Source organism: Bombina bombina, chromosome 3, assembly GCF_027579735.1.
Source record: "Bombina bombina isolate aBomBom1 chromosome 3, aBomBom1.pri, whole genome shotgun sequence".
NCBI lineage: Eukaryota > Metazoa > Chordata > Amphibia > Anura > Bombinatoridae > Bombina > Bombina bombina.
In genome coordinates this window covers 1,209,962,364-1,209,988,083 of record NC_069501.1, presented here as the reverse complement: position 1 = coordinate 1,209,988,083, position 25,720 = coordinate 1,209,962,364, and the positions used below count along the sequence as shown (strand labels likewise).

Here is a 25,720-nt window from a genome sequence, read left to right as displayed (position 1 = left end):
ACGACAAACAGAGAAGACGTTTGTCTGAAATCCTTTGTTGCTTCTAAATAGAACTTTAAAGCACGGACTACATCTAAATTGTGTAACAAACGTTCCTTCTTTGAAACTGGATTCGGGCACAAAGAAGGCACAACTATTTCCTGGTTAATATTTTTATTGGAAACAACTTTTGGAAGGAAACCAGGTTTAGTACGCAAAACAACCTTATCTGAATGGAACACCAGATAGGGCAGATTACACTACAGAGCAGATAATTCAGAAACTCTTCTAGCAGAAGAAATAGCAACCAAAAACAGAACTTTCCAAGATAACAACTTGATATCTATGGAATGTAAGGGTTCAAACGGAACCCCTTGAAGAACTGAAAGAACTAAATTTAGACTCCAGGGAGGAGTCAAAGGTCTGTAAACAGGCTTGATCCTGACCAAAGCCTGAACAAAAGCTTGAACATCTGGCACAGCTGCCAGTCGTTTGTGTAACAAGACAGATAAAGCAGAAATCTGTCCTTTTAGAGAGCTCGCTGACAATCCCTTATCCAAACCTTCTTGGAGAAAGGAAAGGATCCTAGGAATTTTAATCTTACTCCATGAGAATCCCTTGGATTCACACCAACAGATATATCTTTTCCATATTTTATGGTAAATCTTTCTAGTCACAGGTTTTCTGGCTTGTACCAGAGTATCTATCACAGAATCCGAAAACCCACACTTAGATAAAATCAAGCGTTCAATTTCCAAGCAGTCAGCTGGAGAGAAACTAGATTTGGATGTTCGAATGGACCTTGTACTAGAAGATCCTGTCTCAAAGGTAGCTTCCATGGTGGAGCCGATGACATATTCACCAGGTCTGCATACCAAGTCCTGCGTGGCCACGCAGGAGCTATCAAAATCACTGAGGCCTTCTCCTGTTTGATCCTGGCTACCAGCCTGGGAATGAGAGGGAACGGTGGAAACGCATAAGCTAGGTTGAAGGCCCAAGGCGCCACCAATGCATCCACTAGAGTCGCCTTGGGATCCCTGGATCTGGACCCGTAGCAAGGAACCTTGAAGTTCTGACGAGACGCCATCAGATCCATGTCTGGAATGCCCCATAATTGGGTCAACTGGGCAAACACCTCCGGGTGGAGTTCCCACTCCCCCGGATGGAAAGTCTGACGACTCAGATAATCCGCCTCCCAGTTGTCTACTCCTGGGATGTGGATCGCAGATAGGTGGCAGGAGTGACTCTCCGCCCATTTGATGATTTTGGTCACTTCTCTCATCGCCAGAGAACTCCTTGTTCCCCCCTGATGGTTGATGTAAGCAACAGTCGTCATGTTGTCTGATTGGAATCTTATGAATCTGGCCTTTGCTAGTTGAGGCCAAGCCCGGAGAGCATTGAATATCGCTCTCAGTTCCAGAATGTTTATCGGGAGAAGAGACTCTTCCCGGGACCATAGACCCTGAGCTTTCAGGGAATCCCAGACCGCGCCCCAGCCTAATAGACTGGCGTCGGTCGTGACGATGACCCACTCTGGTCTGCGGAAGCTCATTCCCTGGGACAGGTGATCCTGGGTCAGCCACCAACGGAGTGAGTCTCTGGTCTTCTGATCTACTTGAATCATTGGAGACAAGTCTGTATAGTCCCCATTCCACTGTTTGAGCATGCACAGTTGTATTGGTCTTAGATGAATTCGCGCAAAAGGAACTATGTCCATTGCTGCAACCATCAATCCTACTACTTCCATGCACTGAGCTATGGAAGGCCGTAGAACAGAGTGAAGAACTTGATAAGCGTTTAGAAGCTTTGACTTTCTGACATCTGTCAGGAAAATCTTCATTTCTAAAGAATCTATTATTGTCCCCAAGAAAGGGACTCTTGTCGACGGAGACAGGGAACTTTTTTCTATGTTCACCTTCCACCTGTGAGATCTGAGAAAGGCTAGAACAATGTCTGTGTGAGCCTTTGCTCTTGGAAGAGACGACGCTTGAATTAGGATGTCGTCCAAGTAAGGTGCCACTGAAATGCTCCTTGGTCTTAGAACCGCTAGAAGGGACCCGAGCACCTTTGTGAAAATCCTTGGAGCAGTGGCTAGTCCGAATGGGAGAGCCACGAACTGGTAATGTTTGTCCAGAAAGGCGAACCTTAGGAACTGATGATGATCTTTGTGGATAGGAATATGTAGATACGCATCCTTTAGATCCACGGTAGTCATAAATTGACCCTCCTGGATTGTAGGTAAAATCGTTCGAATAGTTTCCATTTTGAACGATGGCACTCTGAGAAATTTGTTTAGAATTTTTAAATCCAGAATTGGTCTGAAAGTTCCCTCTTTTTTGGGAACTACAAACAGATTTGAGTAAAACCCCAGACCTTGTTCCACAGTTGGAACTGGGTGTATCACTCCCATTTTTAACAGGTTTTCTACACAATGTAAGAATGCCTGTCTCTTTATTTGGTTTGAAGATAAGCGAGACATGTGGAACCTTCCCTTTGGGGGTAGTTCCTTGAATTCTAGAAGATAACCCTGAGAGACTATTTCTAGTGCCCAGGGATCCTGAACATCTCTTGCCCAAGCCTGAGCAAAGAGAGAGAGTCTGCCCCCTACTAGATCCGGTCCCGGATCGGGGGCTACCCCTTCATGCTGTTTTGGTAGCAGCCGCAGGTTTCTTGGCCTGCTTACCCTTGTTCCAGCCTTGCATCGGTTTCCAAGCTGGTTTAGTCTGGGAAGCATTACCCTCTTGTCTAGAGGCTGCAGAGTTGGAGACCGGCCCGTTCCTGAAATTGCGAAAGGAACGAAAATTGGAGTTATTCTTAGCCTTGAAAGGCCTATCTTGTGGGAGGGCATGGCCCTTACCCCCAGTGATGTCTGAAATAATCTCTTTCAATTCTGGCCCAAAGAGGGTCTTACCTTTAAAAGGGATATTAAGCAATTTTGTCTTGGAAGATACATCCGCTGACCAAGACTTTAGCCAGAGCGCTCTGCGCGCCACAATTGCAAACCCTGAATTTTTCGCCGCCAATCTCGCTAACTGCAAAGCGGCATCTAAAATAAAGGAATTAGCTAACTTAAGTGCGTGAATTCTGTCCATAACTTCCTCATACGGAGTCTCTCTACTGAGCGATTTTTCTAGTTCTTCGAACCAGAACCATGCTGCTGTAGTGACAGGAATAATACACGAAATAGGTTGAAGGAGGTAACCTTGCTGTACAAAAATCTTTTTAAGCAAACCCTCCAATTTTTTATCCATAGGATCTTTGAAAGCACAATTGTCCTCAATAGGAATGGTCGTGCGTTTGGCTAGTGTAGAAACCGCCCCCTCGACCTTAGGAACTGTTTGCCATAAGTCCTTTCTGGGGTCGACCATGGGAAATAATTTCTTAAATATAGGAGGAGGGACAAAAAGGTATGCCTGGCTTCTCCCACTCCTTATTCACTATGTCCGCCACCCGCTTAGGTATTGGAAAAGCGTCGGGGTGCACCGGGACCTCTAGGAACTTGTCCATCTTGCACAATTTTTCTGGGATGACCAGATTGTCACAATCATCCAGAGTAGATAGCACCTCCTTAAGCAGTGCGCGGAGATGCTCTAATTTAAATTTAAATGTCACATCAGGTTCTGCCTGCTGAGAAATTCTTCCTGAATCAGAAATTTCCCCATCTGACAAAACCTCCCTCATTGCCACTTCAGATTGGTGTGAGGGTATGACAGAAAAATTATCATCAGCGCCTTCCTGCTCTACACTGTGTAAAACAGAGCAATCACGCTTTCTCTGAAATGCAGGCATTTTGGATAAAATATTAGCTATGGAGTTATCCATTACTGCCGTCAATTGTTGCATAGTAACAAGCATTGGCGCGCTAGAAGTACTAGGGGTCTCCTGCGTGGGCAAAACTGGTGTAGACACAGAAGGAGATGATGTAGAACTATGTCTACTCCCTTCATCTGAGGAATCATCTTGGGCAACTTTACTATCTGACAGTACTGTCCTTATTTTCTTTGAAAGCTATGGCACAATTATCACACATTTTAGAAGGGGGAGACACATTGGCTTCCATACATACAGAACATGATCTAACTGCAGGCACAGACATGTTAAACAGGCTTAAACTTGATAATAAAGTACAAAAACCGTTTTAAAACAAAACCATTACTGTCTCTTTAAATTTTAAACAGGGCACACTTTATTACTGAATATGTGAAAAACTATGAAGGAATTATTCAATCTTAACCAAAATTTCACCACAGTGTCTTAAAGCTTTCAAAGCATTGCACCCCAAATTTCAGGCTGTTAACCCTTAAAATGTGGAAACCGGAGCCGTTTACAAATGTAACCCCCTTACAGTCCCAGCCCCAGCCTTTGCTGCGACTTCACCAAACCCAGGGGAGTATACGATACCAAATGAAGCCTTCTAGGAACCTTTTCAATGAATTCCAGACCCACACACATGCAGCTGCATGTACTGATCTCAAAAGTAACTGCGCAGTAATGGCGCGAAAATGAGGCTCTACCTACTACAGAGAAAGGCCCTTCCTGACTGGGAAGGTGTCTAAACAAGTGCCTGACGTAAAAAAACGTTCCCCAAAGTTATAAAAGTGTGAAAATCAACTTCAAACTGTATAAAATACCTAAATAAAGCGATCGATTTAGCCCATAAAATTGTCTACCAGTTTATAGCCCATATTAAGCCCTTTATTCTGTTTGAGACTAAGAAAATGGCTTACCGATCCCCATGAGGGGAAAAATGACAGCCTTCCAGCATTACACAGTCTTGTTAGAAAAAACATAATTTATGCTTACCTGATAAATTCCTTTCTTCTGTTGTGTGATCAGTCCACGGGTCATCATTACTTCTGGGATATAACTCCTCCCCAACAGGAAATGCAAGAGGATTCACCCAGCAGAGCTGCATATAGCTCCTCCCCTCTACGTCACTCCCAGTCATTCGACCAAGAATCAACGAGAAAGGAGAAACCAAGGGTGAAGTGGTGACTGGAGTATAATTTAAAAGATATTTACCTGCCTTAAAACAGGGCGGGCCGTGGACTGATCACACAACAGAAGAAAGGAATTTATCAGGTAAGCATAAATTATGTTTTCTTCTGTTATGTGTGATCAGTCCACGGGTCATCATTACTTCTGGGATACCAATACCAAAGCAAAAGTACACGGATGACGGGAGGGATAGGCAGGCTCATTATACAGAAGGAACCACTGCCTGAAGAACCTTTCTCCCAAAAATAGCCTCCGAAGAAGCAAAAGTGTCAAATTTGTAAAATTTGGAAAAAGTATGAAGCGAAGACCAAGTTGCAGCCTTGCAAATCTGTTCAACAGAGGCCTCATTCTTAAAGGCCCAAGTGGAAGCCACAGCTCTAGTAGAATGAGCTGTAATTCTTTCAGGAGGCTGCTGTCCAGCAGTCTCATAGGCTAAACGAATTATGCTACGAAGCCAGAAGGAGAGAGAGGTAGCTGAAGCCTTATGACCTCTCCTCTGACCAGAGTACACGACAAACAGGGAAGACGTTTGTCGAAAATCCTTAGTTGCCTGCAAGTAGAACTTGAGGGCACGAACTACATCCAGATTGTGTAGAAGACGTTCCTTCTTTGAAGAAGGATTTGGACACAAGGATGGAACAACAATCTCTTGATTGATATTCCTGTTAGTGACTACCTTAGGTAAGAACCCAGGTTTAGTACGCAGAACTACCTTGTCTGAGTGAAAAATCAGATAAGGAGAATCACAATGTAAGGCTGATAACTCAGAGACTCTTCGAGCCGAGGAAATAGCCATTAAAAACAGAACTTTCCAAGATAACAATTTTATATCAATGGAATGAAGGGGTTCAAACGGAACACCCTGTAAAACGTTAAGAACTAAGTTTAAACTCCATGGCGGAGCAACAGTTTTAAACACAGGCTTGATCCTAGCTAAAGCCTGACAAAAGGCCTGGACGTCTGGATTTTCTGACAGACGCCTGTGTAACAAGATGGACAGAGCTGAGATCTGTCCCTTTAATGAGCTAGCCGATAAACCCTTTTCTAAACCTTCTTGTAGAAAGGACAATATCCTAGGAATCCTAACCTTACTCCAGGAGTAACCTTTGGATTCGCACCAGTATAGGTATTTACGCCATATCTTATGGTAAATCCTTCTGGTAACAGGCTTCCTAGCCTGTATCAGGGTATCAATAACCGACTCAGAAAAACCACGTTTTGATAAAATCAAGCGTTCAATTTCCAAGCAGTCAGCTTCAGAGAAGTTAGATTTTGATGTTTGAATGGACCCTGTATCAGAAGGTCCTGTCTTAGAGGTAGAGACCAAGGCGGACAGGATGACATGTCCACTAGATCTGCATACCAAGTCCTGCGTGGCCATGCAGGCGCTATTAGAATCACTGATGCTCTCTCCTGTTTGATTTTGGCAATCAATCGAGGAAGCAGCGGGAAGGGTGGAAACACATAAGCCATCCCGAAGTTCCAAGGTGCTGTCAAGGCATCTATCAGAACCGCTCCCGGATCCCTGGATCTGGACCCGTAGCGAGGAAGTTTGGCGTTCTGGCGAGACGCCATGAGATCTATCTCTGGTTTGCCCCAACGTCGAAGTATTTGGGCAAAGACCTCCGGATGAAGTTCCCACTCCCCCGGATGAAAAGTCTGGCGACTCAAGAAATCCGCCTCCCAGTTCTCCACTCCCGGGATGTGGATTGCTGACAGGTGGCAAGAGTGAGACTCTGCCCAGCGAATTATCTTTGATACTTCCATCATTGCTAGGGAGCTTCTTGTCCCTCCTTGATGGTTGATGTAAGCTACAGTCGTGATGTTGTCCGACTGAAACCTGATGAACCCCCGAGTTTTTAACTGGGGCCAAGCCAGAAGGGCATGGAGAACTGCTCTTAATTCCAGAATGTTTATTGGCAGGAGACTTTCCTCCTGATTCCATTGTCCCTGAGCCTTCAGAGAATTCCAGACAGCGCCCCAACCTAGTAGGCTGGCGTCTGTTGTTACAATTGTCCAGTCCGGCCTGCTGAATGGCATCCCCCTGGACAGATGTGGCCGAGAAAGCCACCATAGAAGAGAGTTTCTGGTCTCTTGATCCAGATTCAGAGTAGGGGACAAGTCTGAGTAATCCCCATTCCACTGACTCAGCATGCACAATTGCAGCGGTCTGAGATGTAGACGTGCAAAGGGTACTATGTCCATTGCTGCTACCATTAAGCCGATCACCTCCATGCATTGAGCTACTGACGGGAGTTGAATGGAATGAAGGACACGGCATGCATTTAGAAGCTTTGTTAATCTGTCTTCTGTCAGATAAATCTTCATTTCTACAGAATCTATAAGAGTCCCCAAGAATGGAACTCTTGTGAGAGGAAAAAGAGAACTCTTCTTTTCGTTCACTTTCCATCCATGCGACCTTAGAAATGCCAGAACTAACTCTGTATGAGACTTGGCAGTTTGAAAGCTTGAAGCTTGTATCAGAATGTCGTCTAGGTACGGAGCTACCGAAATTCCTCGCGGTCTTAGTACCGCCAGAAGGGCACCCAGAACCTTTGTGAAGATTCTTGGAGCCGTAGCCAATCCGAATGGAAGAGCTACAAACTGGTAATGCCTGTCTAAGAAGGCAAACCTTAGATACCGGTAATGATCTTTGTGAATCGGTATGTGGAGGTAAGCATCCTTTAAATCCACTGTGGTCATGTACTGACCCTTTTGGATCATGGGTAAGATTGTCCGAATAGTTTCCATTTTGAACGATGGAACTCTTAGGAATTTGTTTAGGATCTTTAAATCCAAGATTGGCCTGAAAGTTCCCTCTTTTTTGGGAACCACAAACAGGTTTGAGTAAAACCCTTGTCCTTGTTCCGACCGCGGAACCGGATGGATCACTCCCATTAATAACAGATCTTGTACACAGCGTAGAAACGCTTCTTTCTTTATCTGGTTTGTTGACAACCTTGACAGATGAAATCTCCCTCTTGGGGGAGAGAATTTGAAGTCTAGAAGGTATCCCTGAGATATGATCTCTAGCGCCCAGGGATCCTGAACATCTCTTGCCCAAGCCTGGGCGAAGAAAGAGAGTCTGCCCCCCACTAGATCCGGTCCCGGATCGGGGGCCCTCGGTTCATGCTGTCTTTGGGACAGCAGCAGGTTTCCTGGCCTGCTTGCCCTTGTTCCAGGACTGGTTAGGTTTCCAGCCTTGTCTGTAACGAGCAACAGCTCCTTCCTGTTTTGGTGCAGTGGAAGTTGATGCTGCTCCTGCTTTGAAATTCCGAAAGGGACGAAAATTAGACTGTCTAGCCTTAGCTGTGGCTTTGTCTTGAGGCAGGGCGTGGCCCTTACCTCCTGTAATGTCAGCGATAATTTCTTTCAAACCGGGCCCAAATAAAGTTTGCCCCTTGAAAGGTATATTAAGTAATTTGGACTTAGAAGTTACATCAGCTGACCAGGATTTTAGCCACAGCGCCCTACGTGCCTGAATGGCGAATCCTGAGTTCTTAGCCGTAAGTTTGAGCAAAGAGCGCCAAAAACGGCCCCTCCCCCTCACACACAGCAGTGAGAGAGAAACGAAACTGTCACAATTAAAACAAGCAACTGCCAAGTGGAAAAATAATGCCCAATATTTATTCACTCAGTACCTCAGAAAATGCAAACGATTCTACATTCCAGCAAAAACGTTTAACATAATAAATACCTATTAAAAGGTTTAATGTACTTTTAACAGAGTAATTCCGGTGAAATACCATCCCCAGAATACTGAAGTGTAGAGTATACATACATGTCATTATAACGGTATGGCAGGATTTTCTCATCAATTCCATTCAGAAAATAAAAACTGCTACATACCTCAATGCAGATTCATCTGCCCGCTGTCCCCTGATCTGAAGCTTTTACCTCCCTCAGATGGCCGAGAAACAGCAATATGATCTTAACTACTCCGGTTAAAATCATAGGAAAAACTCTGGTAGATTCTTCTTCAAACTCTGCCAGAGAGGCAATAACACGCTCCGGTGCTATTGTAAAATAACAAACTTTTGATTGAAGTTATAAAAACTAAGTATAATCACCATAGTCCTCTCACACATCCTATCTAGTTGCTGGGTGCAAGAGAATGACTGGGAGTGACGTAGAGGGGAGGAGCTATATGCAGCTCTGCTGGGTGAATCCTCTTGCATTTCCTGTTGGGGAGGAGTTATATCCCAGAAGTAATGATGACCCGTGGACTGATCACACATAACAGAAGAAATGGCTAGTCATACCTTAAGCAGAAAAGTCTGCAAACTGTTCCCCCCAACTGAAGTTCTCTCAGCTCAACAGTCCTGTGTGGGAACAGCAATCGATTTTAGTTACTGCTGCTAAAATCATACTCCTCTCATAAACAGAACTCTTCATCTCTTTCTGTTTCAGAGTAAATAGTACATACCAGAACTATTTTAAAATAACAAACTCTTGATAGTAGAATAAAAACTACAACTAAACACCACATACTCTTCACCATCTCCGTGGAGATGCTACTTGTTCAGAGCGGCAAAGAGAATGACTGGGGGGGCGGAGCCTGGGAGGGACTATATGGACAGCTTTTGCTGTGCTCTTTGCCATTTCCTGTTGGGGAGGAGAATATTCCCACAAGTTATGGATGACGCCGTGGACCGGACACACCAATGTTGGAGAAATACATTGTATCCTTTATAGTTACTATGGGCAATAAACTTCAGTACATAATAAAAAAAACTAAGTTATTGACATTTAAATTCATGTATTTATAAAACATTTAATTTAGTTAACAGAAATATTTTTCCTTTTATTATAAGTTTGGAAAATAAATGATTATCCCTTTGCTGCCTGTCTCATACACTATTACTGAAACTCTGAATCACAATCTATTCTTTAGCATATCGCTCAACTTTTTCTATTACGCATGCGCAGTCTTAGTAGCTGGAGAAACAAACAGAAGATCGTGAACGAGCAGTAATGGGAGGAAAGGGGGATTTGTAAACCTTCCCATGGGATGAACTGTTACCAAGGTAAACATTCCCAGAGCAGGAGCGGCTTGCTGGGTGGCGAGTGAAGACTTTATCAACGGTTATTTTGGATAAGTTTAAAATGTTATAACTTTTAATTTTTAAATATTTTATTTAAAAAAAAGAAATAGAATATCTATTAAAACATTAATGTCTGCCTATATGTGAAATGTAAAACAACGAGATTTACTGACACTTTAATATAACCGTGTTGGTTATGCAAAACTGAGGAATAGGTAATAAAGGGATTATCTATTTTTTTAAACAATAAAAATTCTGGATAAGAACTTCTAACGTGGGTGAGTTTATCATACTGATCCTATATAAGTACATTACATTTTTTACATAATAAAATGACAAATGACGGCAGTGCACATACCTTTATCTTTTCACCTTTTATCTCAACTGTTTTAATCATAAAATCGACCCCAATAGTGGCTCCTTGACCCGGTGGAAAAAGACCCTTAGAAAATAAATTTTAAAAAAAGAGAGTTTTCAGTTATGGGTTTTTTCATATCCAGTTTCTTCTATGTTATTAATATTAACGGATGAATTAAAGAAATCACTCACAGCTGTTACAAGTACATCAGTTTAATACAGTAAACTAGAACCATGAAAATTTCTGATTAGTGTAATTTAAAAATATGTTAATAAATCCTAGAAAATAATCCTCATAGCAGTGATGGGAGATTTAACAAGTCTGGTACAAATTAACTGAAACAACATAACATAGATGCACACTCTAATTAATTTTTAATTACTCTTCCTTGATAACTGTTTAACCCCTGCATAGAGGTTAAACACATAGGTAAAGCTTTGAAACTTAAAGCACTGTAGTGCTGAAGGAAACAACACGGCTGGTAATTGGCAGGTCACAATAATGTCACTCATAATTGACGACCAGATGTGTACAGCATAGGAAATGTAGCTTTATCTATCAGAACTTTATATATGTGTTTATTCCGTTAGCAGAGATTTTCTGTGAACTTTAACTTGTTTACATTTGTTACAAGTTACAAGTCTAATGGTTAGACCGAGGTCTGAAAACACTGCATCTTTTTTGTTATTTTGACCAGTCATTTTCTGCAAATAAATGCTCTAAATGACAATATTTTTATTTGGAATTTGTGAGCATTGTTAGAAGTTTATAAAATAAAACAAAAATGTTCATTTTACTCAAACACATACCTATAAATAGTAAAACCAGAGAAAATGATCATTTTGCAGTGGTCTCATAATTTTTTTTTACAGAGCTGTATATAAACCAGGAAATTGAACAAGCTCTATTTCCGGTGACAAGAAAGGAGTTAGGGCACATGGTACGTCACCGTCATTAAGGGGTTAAAGGTACCATAATGCTGTTTTGTGAATACCAATGATTCAAGTTTGTAAAATTATTTGTTTTGGTAAGAAAAAAAAAGGAAGATTAGTTTTTAGCTTTTGGGGTTATTCTCCATATATCTATATACAAATCCAACTGCCTGGCTCCTAAAAATATGCCTGGCTCCTAAATATTCTTTCTGGCTCCTAATTTTTGAAGATATTCGTCAAGCTCTGGTTTAGAGCATGTCATTTTTTTTTTCTCTTTGAGGAAACAAGAAAGATAAGATACAGGTGTCAGTACAATCAGCATTTAAAATTGCAATATAGATGGCATATCATTCCTGTATATCAGAGTCACTCATATATGATGTGTGCAATCCTCATTTTCACCCACTCTTAGACCTCGAGATTAAGTTACATTTTGCAAGTGCAAGGGTATTTTTGAGATATAGCCACATTTGAGCTTTATATTAAGAATAATTCTAAAAAGGGAATTATAATAACATTAAAACAAAGAACGAATAACAAAAGAGAATCCTCGTCTGGACCTCTTAATCTTAAATGGTAAGAAAAAATGGTTAAGCTGAGTTGTGCTAGGCAAATTTCCTTTGGATAAAAAAGAAAAACATAACCACCCTTGAACAAAAGAGTGAAGCAAATAATATAGCTCGTATGTAGTAATATACAAAATTTGCAGAGACCAGTTTGACATGTTGAATGGAACACGTATCCTAAAGATAAATATCAACAGAAGCATTTACAGTTGCAAAATGGAGGAGGAATGTAGTTTGGGGTTGGAGGATGATATGTAGGGTTTAGGTAATGTCTGAATTTAGAAGTTCCGCAAGAATTACATAAGATGTGAACCCACAATATAGAGGTGTGCTAGGTAAATTCTCTTTGGGTAAGAGAGAAAAACATAACAACCCCTGAACAAATTAGTGTAGGAAATAATACAGCTTATATGTAATAGTGTACAGATTTGCAGGGCCTCAGTTTGACATATTTAGTGGAACATATATATCTTAATGACAGGTATCAACATGAGCATTTATAGTTGCAAAATGGAGGAAAAATGTAGTTTGGGGTTGGAGGAAAGTGTATAAGGTTAAGTAATGCCTGAGTTTAGAGATACATAAGAAGATGTGTGCAGACACGTGATGTGTATAACCATGTGCAATATTGCCCCTGTGGCCTTGGCCGCTGGCCGCAGGGAGAAAACCATTCTGTGTTTGTGAAAGGTTAACGTTAAAGGGAGAGATCTAAATACCAAGCAGAAATGTTAAATTTCTGTTTACTTCTCTATTAGGCTGCTCTTATTGTGAGTACAAAACAGAATAATACCAAAAGTAGCCAAACATACATATCATCCTGTAGAACATCTATGACTATGAAAAACTAATTAACTATAAGAAAGAACAGATATGCTATACAATCACCAAGTTCAGTTTAAGTTACTTCGATTAGGTGCAGTCCCTAGGTATAAATTTGGGAGATCATGTAGGCAAAGAAATTAAGATGTGTCCCAAAAAGAGTATATTTAGGGTTTCCTTTGCATCATAAAATATTCCTTGAGAAAGGTACTAATCCCCCTATTATACAGTCATGGAACTGAAGGTAAAGTAAAAGGAACTGGGCTGCAATATCATCAGTGCAGTCATACAGCCTAGACATATAAGGATCTGTTGTTTCAGCCCACTCCAATCCGTCACATGGGCACATTGAGATATGGGGATGCAATACATTCCCAAACGTGATAATCTGTTTCCAGCCTTTTGTGTGAGGAAATCTTTTAGGATCTGAGGTTGTCTGCCCAAGTGTAGAGGCATGTCAATTGATATATTTCCTCTCCTGCTCGTTCTTGTCCCTGTGAAGTGTCTGGATTAAGGAAGAATAGGTTCCATTTCAGTATGCGCACTGCAGTTGGATGTAGGTGATATGCATGAGTGTCCGGCTTTCTTGGTGGTCACTGCTAGCTCTGCAATATATTGCTCCAGGACCTCTGCAGATGGTGCTCTGTCGTACATTGATTGCAGTAGCGCTTCCAATTTCTGGTATTGTGCGTCAAGGCAGGAAGATGGCGTGTCGGTGCTTATGGCTGCGAGAAATTTAGATCTGTATAGCATAGTTCTGTTAGATGCTCTATGTCCAGGTTTTGATGATGTTCTAGGATGGTCTGGTAGTTTATCATTCTAATGTGGCAGGAACCCCCGAATCACAGGGCGGGGGGGGGGGGGGGGGGGGTTGGGGGACAGTGTCAATGTCTAATAATGAGCTGCTGCTCTAGGCCCAAGACATCGGAATCACGGCTCCAGGATCATTTAAACAGCAAACATATATTAGATATGCTCCTCACACTGTGGGACATTGATATTTATCAGAATCCAGTGTAGATGCTGTCAGACAAGTTTGAATATCGGCGGATTGTCAGCTATTTTTCAAGAGATCATGAGAATGTGTCCTGTCATGGACGATGTACAGACACGCCCCCGAGCATGTCATTTTAAACAACTTTCCAGTTTACTTATGTTATAAATTTTGCTTAGTTCACTTGCTATCCTTTGTTAAAGAGTAATACTAGATAAGCTCAGGAGTGTGCATGTCTCTTTAGGCATCTGGCAGCTGTGTTTGCAACTAAGTATAGCAATGCTGTAAACATTGTTGCAAACACTTCTGCCATACGAATACCAAGAGAACAGAGCCCATTTGATAATACTGTCCCTTTAAAGAGTTTAAAATTATTTTATTTAACCTTAAATTTTTTTATTTATTTTACAGGAAGATTTTGAAACTCATGTGACTTATTTTGCACTTTACTTGAGGCCTTAGACGTTCACTGCAAGGGTCTGAAATGTTTGCTGACTTTTATTTTACCTTTAACATTGTTTAACATCTCAAGTCCTTGAGAAATCCCAAGGAGACAGGATTTAAAAGGACAGTAAACATTTTGTAATTACACATTTTTTTGCAGTCTTCAAATTAATTAAAGGAACAGTAAACGTTTAATTGTTTTTTAAAGCTCCTCGCTGCTTTAGCCAGCAAAGGAGCACAGTCAAAATAAAACTTACATGGATTGGATAAAGCATAAAATGTTAAACAACTTTCCAATTTACTTCTATTATCAATGTCCCTTAAGGGGGTAGTAATGACCAGATTAAACTTTCATGATTCAGATAGGGCATGTCATTTAAAACAACTTTCTAATTTACTCTCATCATCAAATTTTCTTTGTTCTCTTGTTATTCTTAGTTGAAAGCTAAACCTAGGTAGGCTCATATGCTAATTTCTAAACCCTTAAAGGCTGCCTCTTATCTGAATGCATTTGCCAGTTTGTCACAGCTAGAGGGCGTTAGTTCATGTGTTTTATATAGATAACACTGTGCTCATGCACGTGAAGGTTTTTAAGAGACAGCACTAATTGCCTGAAATGCAAGTCTGTCAAAAGATCTGAGATAAGGAGGCTGTCAGCAGAAGCTTAAATACAAGGTAATTACAGAGGTAAAATGTATATTTCTATAACAGTGTTGGTTATGCAAAACTGGGGAATGGTAAATAAAGGGATTATCTATCTTTTTAAACATTACAAATTTTGGTATTTACTATCCCTTTAATTCTCTTTGGTATCCTTTGTTGATAAGAAATCCTAGGTGAGCTCAGGAGTATGCACGTGTCTTTAACCATCTGGCAGCGTTATAGTAGAAATGTGCATTCATATCCTTTGTGAGGATCCGAATGCAGAGGTTGGCGTCTGTTGTGCTGTTTGGATCTTTTTGTAGCCGGATTGATTCTAGTGAAAGATCACCACACTAAGATCTGTGCAAATCCAGATTTTAGTATGGGGATCTTTCACTATAATGAATTTAGCTCAGAAAAGATGTGAATGACACAATCAGCTGACAACTCCCGCATTTGGATCCTCACTAAGAATCCGAATGCACATTCCTAGTTTCTAACAATGTTATACATTGTTGCAAACACTGATGCCATAGACTGCTAAAAACACGTGCACACTTCTATGCTCTTATCAACCTACCACGCTGTACTCTTCACCAAAGGATACTAAAACAACAAAACAAATTTAATAATAGAAGTAAAATGGAAAATTGTTTAAAAATGCATGTTATATTTCAGTGAATGATTCATTTTGACTACTGTTCCCTTAAGGTGAAAGGCGTGACTAAAGGGACACTCTAGTCAGAATTAAACTTTCATGATTCAGATAGGGCATGCAATTTTAAACAACTTTCCAGTTTACTTTTATTATCAAATTTTGCTTTGTTCTCTTGGTATTCTTTGTTGAAAGCTAAACCTAGGTAGGCTCATACTCTAATTTCTAAGCTCTTGAAGTCCACCTCTTATCTCAGTACATTTTGACAGTTTTTCCACAGCTAGACAGGGATAGTTCATGTTTGACATATAGATATCATTGTGCTCACTCCCGTTGGAGTTATTTAAGAGTCAGCACTAATTGGCTAAAATGCAAGTCTGTCAAAAGAACTGAGACAAGGGGGCAGTCTGCAGAGGCTTAGATACAAGGTAATCACAGAGGAAAAAATGTATATTAATTCTATAACTCTTTTATGTGGGTTTTGTGTATCAGTAAGTGTAAATTATTGATCCAGTTGATTTGCTGCACTTGTTTTTTGTGTGGCTTGACCTTTATGGATGTTTAATGTCACAACACATACATGCATTCATGTTTTGAATCTGTAACATAAGCACCACCAGGTACGTTATACTGGCATGTTTGCTGAATTATTTTATTTACTCTTTTAATATTTAAAAAACATTTTTTTAATATTTTTCAAGAATTGATTAAGAAACCATTTTCTGATTAGATTTTTATGTGATATCAAGAAGAACAGTGAGGGAATTGATTTTCCCTAAGAAGAAATTCTTTACTGTAAATCGCGGTCATTCAAAACAAGATTTTTGGGATTTATTTTTGTTTTAAAAAACCAGTGCAAAAGATCTTGGTTGTCATTAAACAATACTGAAAGCAAACCGTTAAATCCCAATCATGACAATGTGATTGCTGATAGTGTATAATTATGTAATATTAATAATAAACGTTCAAACTAAAACATGTTTTCGTGCGATTTTCAGTTAAAAACTTGTTCATGGCTGAGGCCTATCAGTTTTAATTTGGGATTGCGATCACTCAAAAAAAAACAACACTGCCCATACTGGCAGAAACTGAAATCTCGACAATGGGAGCAAAATAAGAAAAATTGTGATCAAGGCCTATGTGTTATACAAATGCCTTTCAAACACATATTTTCCTGGGCCTTTGTGTATATTTTTTAATTGTGACGCTCTGCAAGCATGCAATGGATGAATTGCAAAATTGTTCCTGTCTACCTAGCACCACGTCAGTTTAACCACAAACATTCATGAACCTCAGCATCTTTTTTGCTTTTTATATAATTCTATTATATTGAATTAGAGTAAATTATTATTTACAATTATTCTTTTTGTAATGCAGACACTGGGCAATGCTATATGCTGAATGATACACAACACAGTTCACTAATGACATATACTGCAGTTACGTCAGCTATAACTGGGCCAGATATTTCTCAGTTTGCGCCACAGACAGGAGGTGTTTAAAGGGATAGTAAAGTCCAAATTGAGCTTTCATGATTCAGATAGGGCATGTCATTTTAAACAACTTTCTAATTTACTTTTATCATCTTTGTTCTCTTGGTATTCTTTATTGAAAGCTAAACCTAGGTAGGCTCATATGCTAATGTCTAAGCCCTTGAAGGCAGCCTTTTATTTGAATGCATTTGACAGTTTTTCACAACTAGAGGGCGTTAGTTAATGTGTTTCATATAAATAACATTGTGCACATGCACTTGAAGTTATTTAAGAGTCAGCACTAATTGCCTGAAATGCAAGTCTGTCAAAAGATCTGAGATAAGGAGGCAGTCTGCAAAAGCTTAGATATCAGGTAATTACAGAGGTAAAAAGTATATTTCTATAACAGTGTTAATTATGCAAAACTGGGGAATGGTAAATAAAAGGATTATCTTTTTAAACAATAACATTTTTGGTGTTTACTATCCCTTTAAATGTGTGTTCACAGGTCATGTCCAGCATACGTACATATGACCCTAATTCAGTGATAGCTATACCAGAAACATATTTGCTGCTACAACTTTATTGCAAAATCCTTCGATCCAAAATGGTAACGGCATATGCAAATATGACATGTCTTTTGAATAAAGCTTTTGGTTGAGAACAGGTTTTACATAAAGAAAACCAGTATGAGGGGGTGATCGCCAATTAAAGAGGTTAACCCCTATACACACTGGGTAACATACAAAAGTGATCTTTTGATGGGAAATTTCACAACACATATGCTTTTTATATATAAATAATGACAATAATACAGTGCTGATTTACCTGAGTAAACCGCCGGACGAGACAGGTCTTCCCCACCCCAGCGTTTCCAATTAGAACGATCTTGAAAAGGAAATCATAATCTTCCATACTCATTTACACAGCTGTACAGAGAGAGAGAGAGAAAGTCAGATGGGCTGCTGTCTTCAGCAGCTGGAATCAGTCTTTGTTAGCTGGATAGCACAGCGTTCCTATATGGCAGCAAATTAGCTGTGTTATTGTGTCATACAATGGAGAACTTTAAACTTCCAAACAAACAGAACAAAGTTCACAGTGATGTACAAACACTTTATACTTCATGAGACTGATGATACAGCTAGGATTAGTGGTGATTTTTATGCTGTATAAATATTGCCATTTTCACAAGCTATATAAAGAAAATACATTGTAGTTTATGATGTGCTATCTTCTGCGTTCTTCTTGGCAGTTATGATGTGGGTGCATTAAGTTATTTAATTAGTTTGTGCCAAGACCTCAATAAATATTTCAATATTTGTCTTTAAATCAAGTAGGCAACCAATTCACTTACTGCTTGACAGATGGATTTATTAATGCAAGATAAAATAAAAATTTTAAATTGTTACATTTTAGATTGTTACCATACGTTTTTTCCCATTTCTGTAATCTATCCGCAACAGGCCTGCAGACATATAATAAAAGTACTTTTTATATATCTTTGTAAAAATGTAAAATGGCAACGGGTTAGCAAAATTTGCATTGTTTTAAGGTCATACCCCTTGAAAATATTTATTTTATCTCCTCAGCTGTGGACAGTTAGGGACCATGTGGAATTTTGTAGTGTAAGACATTTGGAATCTTTACTGTATCCTCTATGGGGAGGAAAATACACCATTTAATTCCATGAAAAGAAAAATATGTAATGAAAGTAAATTGAAACTATATTTTTACTAGTCATAATAAAATATTAGATAGAAAGATAGATATGTCTAAATACAGGTGGCCCTCGTTTTACAACGGTTCAATTTACACCATTTCAGAATAACAACCTTTTTTTCAAGTCATGTGACTGCTATTGAAAAGCATTGAGAAGCAGTGCATTTATTAAAATAGCCAGTAGGTGGAGCTGTCCGCTTGTGTTGCAGCAAAGCCAAGCAAGCTGAAATTAATCAGTTTAACCAGACCTGAGCTATCGAGCAGATTTTAAAGGAACAAGATCTTCCTGTCTATAACTCAGTCCAGATTGGAATGCATAAATTTAACTTAGTTTAATTATATATTCTGTGTCATGTGATTATTTTATTAGGTTTATAATGCTGTCTAGCATGTAAAATCTTAATTTCAAAGCTTTTAAAATAATGTATTAGGTGTTACTTATGACAATTTTGAGAGAGACCTGGAACCTATCTCCTTCACTTCCCATTGACTTACATTATAAACTGGGTTTCAATTTACAACGGTTTCGATTTACAACCATTCCTTCTGGAACCTAACCCCGGCGTAAACTGAGGGCTACCTGTATATGTATATATACAAGTGCATTTTTATATATTTCTATGTGTATATACATATACACACACATATATATATATATATATATATATATATACACACACACACACACATATATACTGTATATATTTATATATATATATATATATATATATATATATATATATATATACCGGTATATATATATATATATATATATATAGATAGATAGATAGATAGATAGAGATATATATATATATATATATATATATATATATATATATATATATATATATACATACACACATATACTATATATATATCCTAGTCAAATACCTAAAAACAATACAAATATTTAATCAATATTAATATTTAATAATGTGCTTTAGTGTGTTTTTACTGTAAATATTTTACATTCCAATGCTCTTCACATAGGGGAAAATGTCCTTTGTATTTAAAAATAAATAGAACATTTTCTTCTATGTGAAGAACATTGGAATGTGAAATACTCATAACTCATGTTGTATTGAGTACATTTGGTTAAACACGATCGGGTTAGTGCGCAATTGATAGATGTTAGTTTTTTTTTCCATTTGCACTCTCCATTGAAGTCTATGGGGAGAAGTTAACGCAGTTGCGATATCTGAAGTCCTCTGGTTAGCGCGCAGTGGGTTTTGTTCGTGGGCAAAACTTTGTAGTTTCAACTTGTAATACACACGCTAAACCGTGCACAAACAACGTTTACTTCTGGAGATGTTATCTATCAAACAAAAGTGCTAAGTAGCGCGCCACTTGTAATCTGGCCCAGTATCAGTAAGTTTAATACCCCTTTAAGAACACACTTTGTCAATCTTGCATATTTTGAACAATAAAAGAACACGCTGTCATTTTATTATTGCACTACTGATAGTATATAACGTTGCTGTGTAAAATGTGGTTAGATATAGAAATATGCTTCTTGTTACCACCAGTTTACACCAGCAACAAATTAGAGCATTTTCTCTTTTTTTTTTAAATGTCCTTTTATTTAAAGGGATATGAAACCCAAAAATGTTCTTTTGTGTTTCAGACAAAACATAACATTTTATAAAAGTTTCCATTTTACTTCTATTATCAAATTTGCTTAATTCCCATGATATTCTGTGTTGAAGAGATACCTAGGTAGGCATCAGGAGCAATACATGGCAGGAAATAGTGCTGCCCTCTAGTGCTCTAGCAAATGGGTAATATTCTTGCAAAACTGCTGCCATATCGTGCTCCAGAAGTGGGTCTGCTCCTAAGCATATGTCCCTGTTTTTCAACAAAAGATGCTAAGAGAGCAAAGAAATTTTGATAACAGAAGTAAATTAGAACGTTCTTTAAAATCACAGTTTTTCTTTTTATTACACATAATTAAACATGTTATGTTACAATCTGAAAATGTTTCGGTGTTACGTCCCTTTAAGCATTTATTAGAATATTCATTATCATATCTTAAAAAATGGTTTCTGCCAAAAAATGTACATTTTCGAAATGCAGGACTCAAAGCACTTGCTTTATTACACATTATATTGCAATATCTTGTCATTTTCATCCCCTAAAGCAACCATAGTATCAATAACTTTCATTACTGTCTTAATATTAAACTACACAATATTGAATTTCAATTGGGCAGCTAAGTGAAAAATGTGTTTTATTCCATCACTGAAATTCATCAACTGAACTCTAACATCAGCCCATATCATTTAGCAAAACAAATGTTATTTTTCCTGCCAGTAACCATGACAACCGCATCTTCAAAACCCAAAATCAATATTTTTATTTGCATTTAGCTGCAAGAAAAAAAAAAGCTATATCTAGTGAATAGTATTTTAGGATTTCTATTAATCATAGTGCAGTAATATTTTACTTCACTGATTAAACCATTTCTTAACCATTTGTGTAATTTGGTGAACTAGCAAAATGTTTATTTTCTTAGATTTAAAAATATATTATCTGTTTCTGCCAGAGAGTAAATAGTACACACCGGTACCATTTAAAATAACAAACTTTGGGGCGGAGTTAACTGCCGAGCTGAACAGCAGCATCTCTCAGGAGCTCCTGAATAAGAAATTCAAATTAAGCCATAAAAGGGGTATTAAATTACACTAAACTTATATCATTTGCCACCAAACTTGTGACAGAAAGAGAATATATCACTCCCTTACAAGATCAACGGTTAACTTAGGCTGAGGAGAAGAGGCAAGGGAGACTACCGCAGCTGCCTAAACCGGATAACCCCTGCTGACACAACCGGATTAACCAAGGTCTGTCTCCTCACTCCGGACCCGCCGCCGGACCACCACCTGACATCAAAGGAGCGATTTGCGACCCCGGAGGGTCGGGGCTCCGCTCCGGGGCCGAAACTGCAAACAGCGGTGGATCCGGAGGTGGACCGACAACGAGCCTGACTGTGGTCGGATTACGAAGGGCAGAGGGGTGCAAGGTGAGAGACTTGTTGGGAATAGCCCTCTTATCCCCCATAAGTAATATAGGCTGACCCGGAGCCATCCGGATCCCATACTGCACTCACTTTCTGGGACACACGGAGGAAAGATTTAAGGCGCGAACAGACGCCATCTTAGGTAGCACTTGAGAACCCATGTGTGAAAAGTGAAAGAGAACTCGACAGATTAAAAACTAAACAAAAGGCTTTTGGGACCTGTGAAATTAACGCCCAAACAAGCAAAACACAGTGCATGAGAAGGGCAAGATTAACAACCATCCTGAGACACGCTAAGCACTAAAATAAACCGAGCAACAGGTCATATTATTTACTGACAGCCTAAACAAAAACCAAAGCAGCGAGTTGCACAAAAACTTTACAGCCAGTAATACAATATACTTCAGCTGCTGAGCTCACACAGGAGCTTATTTGTCTATTGAACCCACTCCTGCAAAGTCTAACATTCCACTACAGGGCTATATAAACGAGTCACGCTATTAACCCTGAAACACACCCCTGAAATAGGGATACAGAACTGCTGCAGCAATAGATGTAGTTATCATAAGCATACCCTGATTGCAGGCAAGACTCATAGATACATCTCAGGGCTCTAGCTATAAAACTATAAAAGACAGCCGACCCCTCAAAAGAATAACACCTGAACATTTAGGAAAATAATTGCTAGGTCTACCAATTGACATGTGAATAATCCTTCAAATAATATTGGGGATGAAGATACCTCAGCTAACATGCCACTACAGCACCCTGTGACTACTTTTGCCATGAATATGCAATAAATTGCCTGCCCACTTGTCTCTTTCCTTAAATTATCTACTCTCATATCTACATTACAGAATATACTGGGTCCCACTAAATATCACGAGTGTCTCCAAGAAACACTTCTTTCAAACTAGCCGATACTTTCTCTTATCTACACTCATTCATCCTCAAGATGACGTCTAAGAGAACTACAAAGGGTGAGAAAACAGTAAAACCATCAACAGTATCAACATTTTTTAAACCCTCTCAGACAAACAAACAACATGCGGACACAGAAATTGAAGACGAATCTGACACCGAAACACATCAACTTGCACAAGATGAAAGTCCATTAACAAAAGCTGACCTCAACAATTTAGTGTCCAAAAAAGACGTCGCTGACAATTTTGAAAAACTATGGGAGAAAATCGACTCCATCCACGCATCAGTGACCAATAGCCTAACTGAAATCAAATCTGACCTTTGTGAAATGGGCAACAGAATGGAGACACTAGAAGATCAAAAAGATGCTATGGTGGAACAAATGGATGAAATGGCGCAAACCATGACCACACAACAACAAACATTCGAAGAACTCCAAGATAAAATAGAAGATTTGGAGAATAGGAGCAGGAGGAACAATATCCGCCTAAAAGGAGTCCCAGAAGAAATACTCCCCACGGATATACCAACATACCTCACCCAACTCTTCACTCATATCACAAACTCTCCTGCTGATTATGTCTTTCATGTAGAAAGAGCTCATAGGGCTCTAAAACCCAAACCTAAACCAGGTTTGCCCCCAAGAGATATCATAGTCAAACTAACATTCTTTCCTGACAAAGACAAAATATTACAAGCGGCAAGAAAACATCCAACTTTCAAATACCAAGGCAACATTATTCAATTTTATCAAGATCTTAGTGTGCGAACACTACAGAGGAGAGGCACCTTACGCCCCCTTACCACCCTACTCAGGAAACACCAGATACAATATAGATGGGGGTTCCCATTTGCTTTATACATCATAAAAGACTCCAAGACGATCACACTTAAAGACCCAGAAGATATCCCTGAGATCTGTAAGATTTTGGCTCTGGAGTCTCCTAATATCCCAACTCCCACACCAAATTCAACAAGAGACAAGGACCCAGGCAGGCAACCGGACCCACTTAAATGGCAGAAGATGAGTCACAAAAAACAAAAGACCAAGGAGATAGGAGGGAAGATTTCTTAGAAAGCTTGATGAAAGATCAGAACTGCAATTATACACAATCATTGTTCTTCATAAGCAAGAAGACAAGAAAGAACAACTGAAAGAACTAAGGACTGAAACGTTTTTAGTCTATATTGGGAGTATGTGAAAATGTAACCCTCTATAACTTGGCCTCCCAAAGGCACCATAAGAATGGACCCTACTCCCAAAGAATTTTTTTTTCTTTTTTTTTTCTTTTTTCATTTTCTCCTCTCTTTCTCCAGGTTCTAGTTAAAAAAAGTTACATGCTGTGGTGAAGAGAAAACAGAATTTATGTTTACCTGATAAATTTCTTTCTCCAACGGTGTGTCCGGTCCACGGCGTCATCCTTACTTGTGGGATATTCTCTTCCCCAACAGGAAATGGCAAAGAGCCCAGCAAAGCTGGTCACATGATCCCTCCTAGGCTCCGCCTACCCCAGTCATTCGACCGACGTTAAGGAGGAATATTTGCATAGGAGAAACCATATGGTACCGTGGTGACTGTAGTTAAAGAAAATAAAATATCAGACCTGATTAAAAAAACCAGGGCGGGCCGTGGACCGGACACACCGTTGGAGAAAGAAATTTATCAGGTAAACATAAATTCTGTTTTCTCCAACATTGGTGTGTCCGGTCCACGGCGTCATCCTTACTTGTGGGAACCAATACCAAAGCTTTAGGACACGGATGAAGGGAGGGAGCAAATCAGGTCACCTAAATGGAAGGCACCACGGCTTGCAAAACCTTTCTCCCAAAAATAGCCTCAGAAGAAGCAAAAGTATCAAACTTGTAAAATTTGGTAAAAGTGTGCAGTGAAGACCAAGTCGCTGCCCTACATATCTGATCAACAGAAGCCTCGTTCTTGAAGGCCCATGTGGAAGCCACAGCCCTAGTGGAATGAGCTGTGATTCTTTCGGGAGGCTGCCGTCCGGCAGTCTCGTAAGCCAATCTGATGATGCTTTTAATCCAAAAAGAGAGAGAGGTAGAAGTTGCTTTTTGACCTCTCCTTTTACCTGAATAAACAACAAACAAGGAAGATGTTTGTCTAAAATCCTTTGTAGCATCTAAATAGAATTTTAGAGCGCGAACAACATCCAAATTGTGCAACAAACGTTCCTTCTTTGAAACTGGTTTTGGACACAGAGAAGGTACGATAATCTCCTGGTTAATGTTTTTGTTAGAAACAACTTTTGGAAGAAAACCAGGTTTAGTACGTAAAACCACCTTATCTGCATGGAACACCAGATAAGGAGGAGAACACTGCAGAGCAGATAATTCTGAGACTCTTCTAGCAGAAGAAATCGCAACTAAAAACAAAACTTTCCAAGATAATAACTTAATATCAACGGAATGTAAGGGTTCAAACGGAACCCCCTGAAGAACTGAAAGAACTAAATTGAGACTCCAAGGAGGAGTCAAAGGTTTGTAAACAGGCTTGATTCTAACCAGAGCCTGAACAAAGGCTTGAACATCTGGCACAGCTGCCAGCTTTTTGTGAAGTAATACCGACAAGGCAGAAATCTGTCCCTTCAGGGAACTTGCAGATAATCCTTTTTCCAATCCTTCTTGAAGGAAGGATAGAATCCTAGGAATCTTAACCTTGTCCCAAGGGAATCCTTTAGATTCACACCAACAGATATATTTTTTCCAAATTTTGTGGTAAATCTTTCTAGTCACAGGCTTTCTGGCCTGAACAAGAGTATCGATAACAGAATCTGAGAATCCTCGCTTCGATAAAATCAAGCGTTCAATCTCCAAGCAGTCAGCTGGAGTGAAACCAGATTCGGATGTTCGAACGGACCCTGAACAAGAAGGTCTCGTCTCAAAGGTAGCTTCCAAGGTGGAGCCGATGACATATTCACCAGATCTGCATACCAAGTCCTGCGTGGCCACGCAGGAGCTATCAAGATCACCGACGCCCTCTCCTGCTTGATCCTGGCTATCAGCCTGGGGATGAGAGGAAATGGCGGGAACACATAAGCTAGTTTGAAGGTCCAAGGTGCTACTAGTGCATCCACTAGAGCCGCCTTGGGATCCCTGGATCTGGCCCCGTAGCAAGGAACTTTGAAGTTCTGACGAGAGG

At 39.5% G+C, this 25,720-nt stretch overlaps 1 protein-coding gene across 1 annotated transcript in view; it reads right to left on the bottom strand.

The window, feature by feature from the left end:
* RAB30 (RAB30, member RAS oncogene family) overlaps nt 1–25,720 on the bottom strand; it is a 265,724-nt gene that overhangs the window by 10,930 nt on the left and 229,074 nt on the right. The window contains exons 2-3 of the mRNA XM_053708666.1: nt 17,733–17,833; nt 10,381–10,464 (exon numbers count right to left, since the gene is read on the bottom strand). Coding sequence (XP_053564641.1) covers nt 10,381–10,464; nt 17,733–17,825 — 177 coding nt within the window. The 5' untranslated portion in view covers nt 17,826–17,833. The remainder of the gene's footprint in view (nt 1–10,380; nt 10,465–17,732; nt 17,834–25,720) is intronic.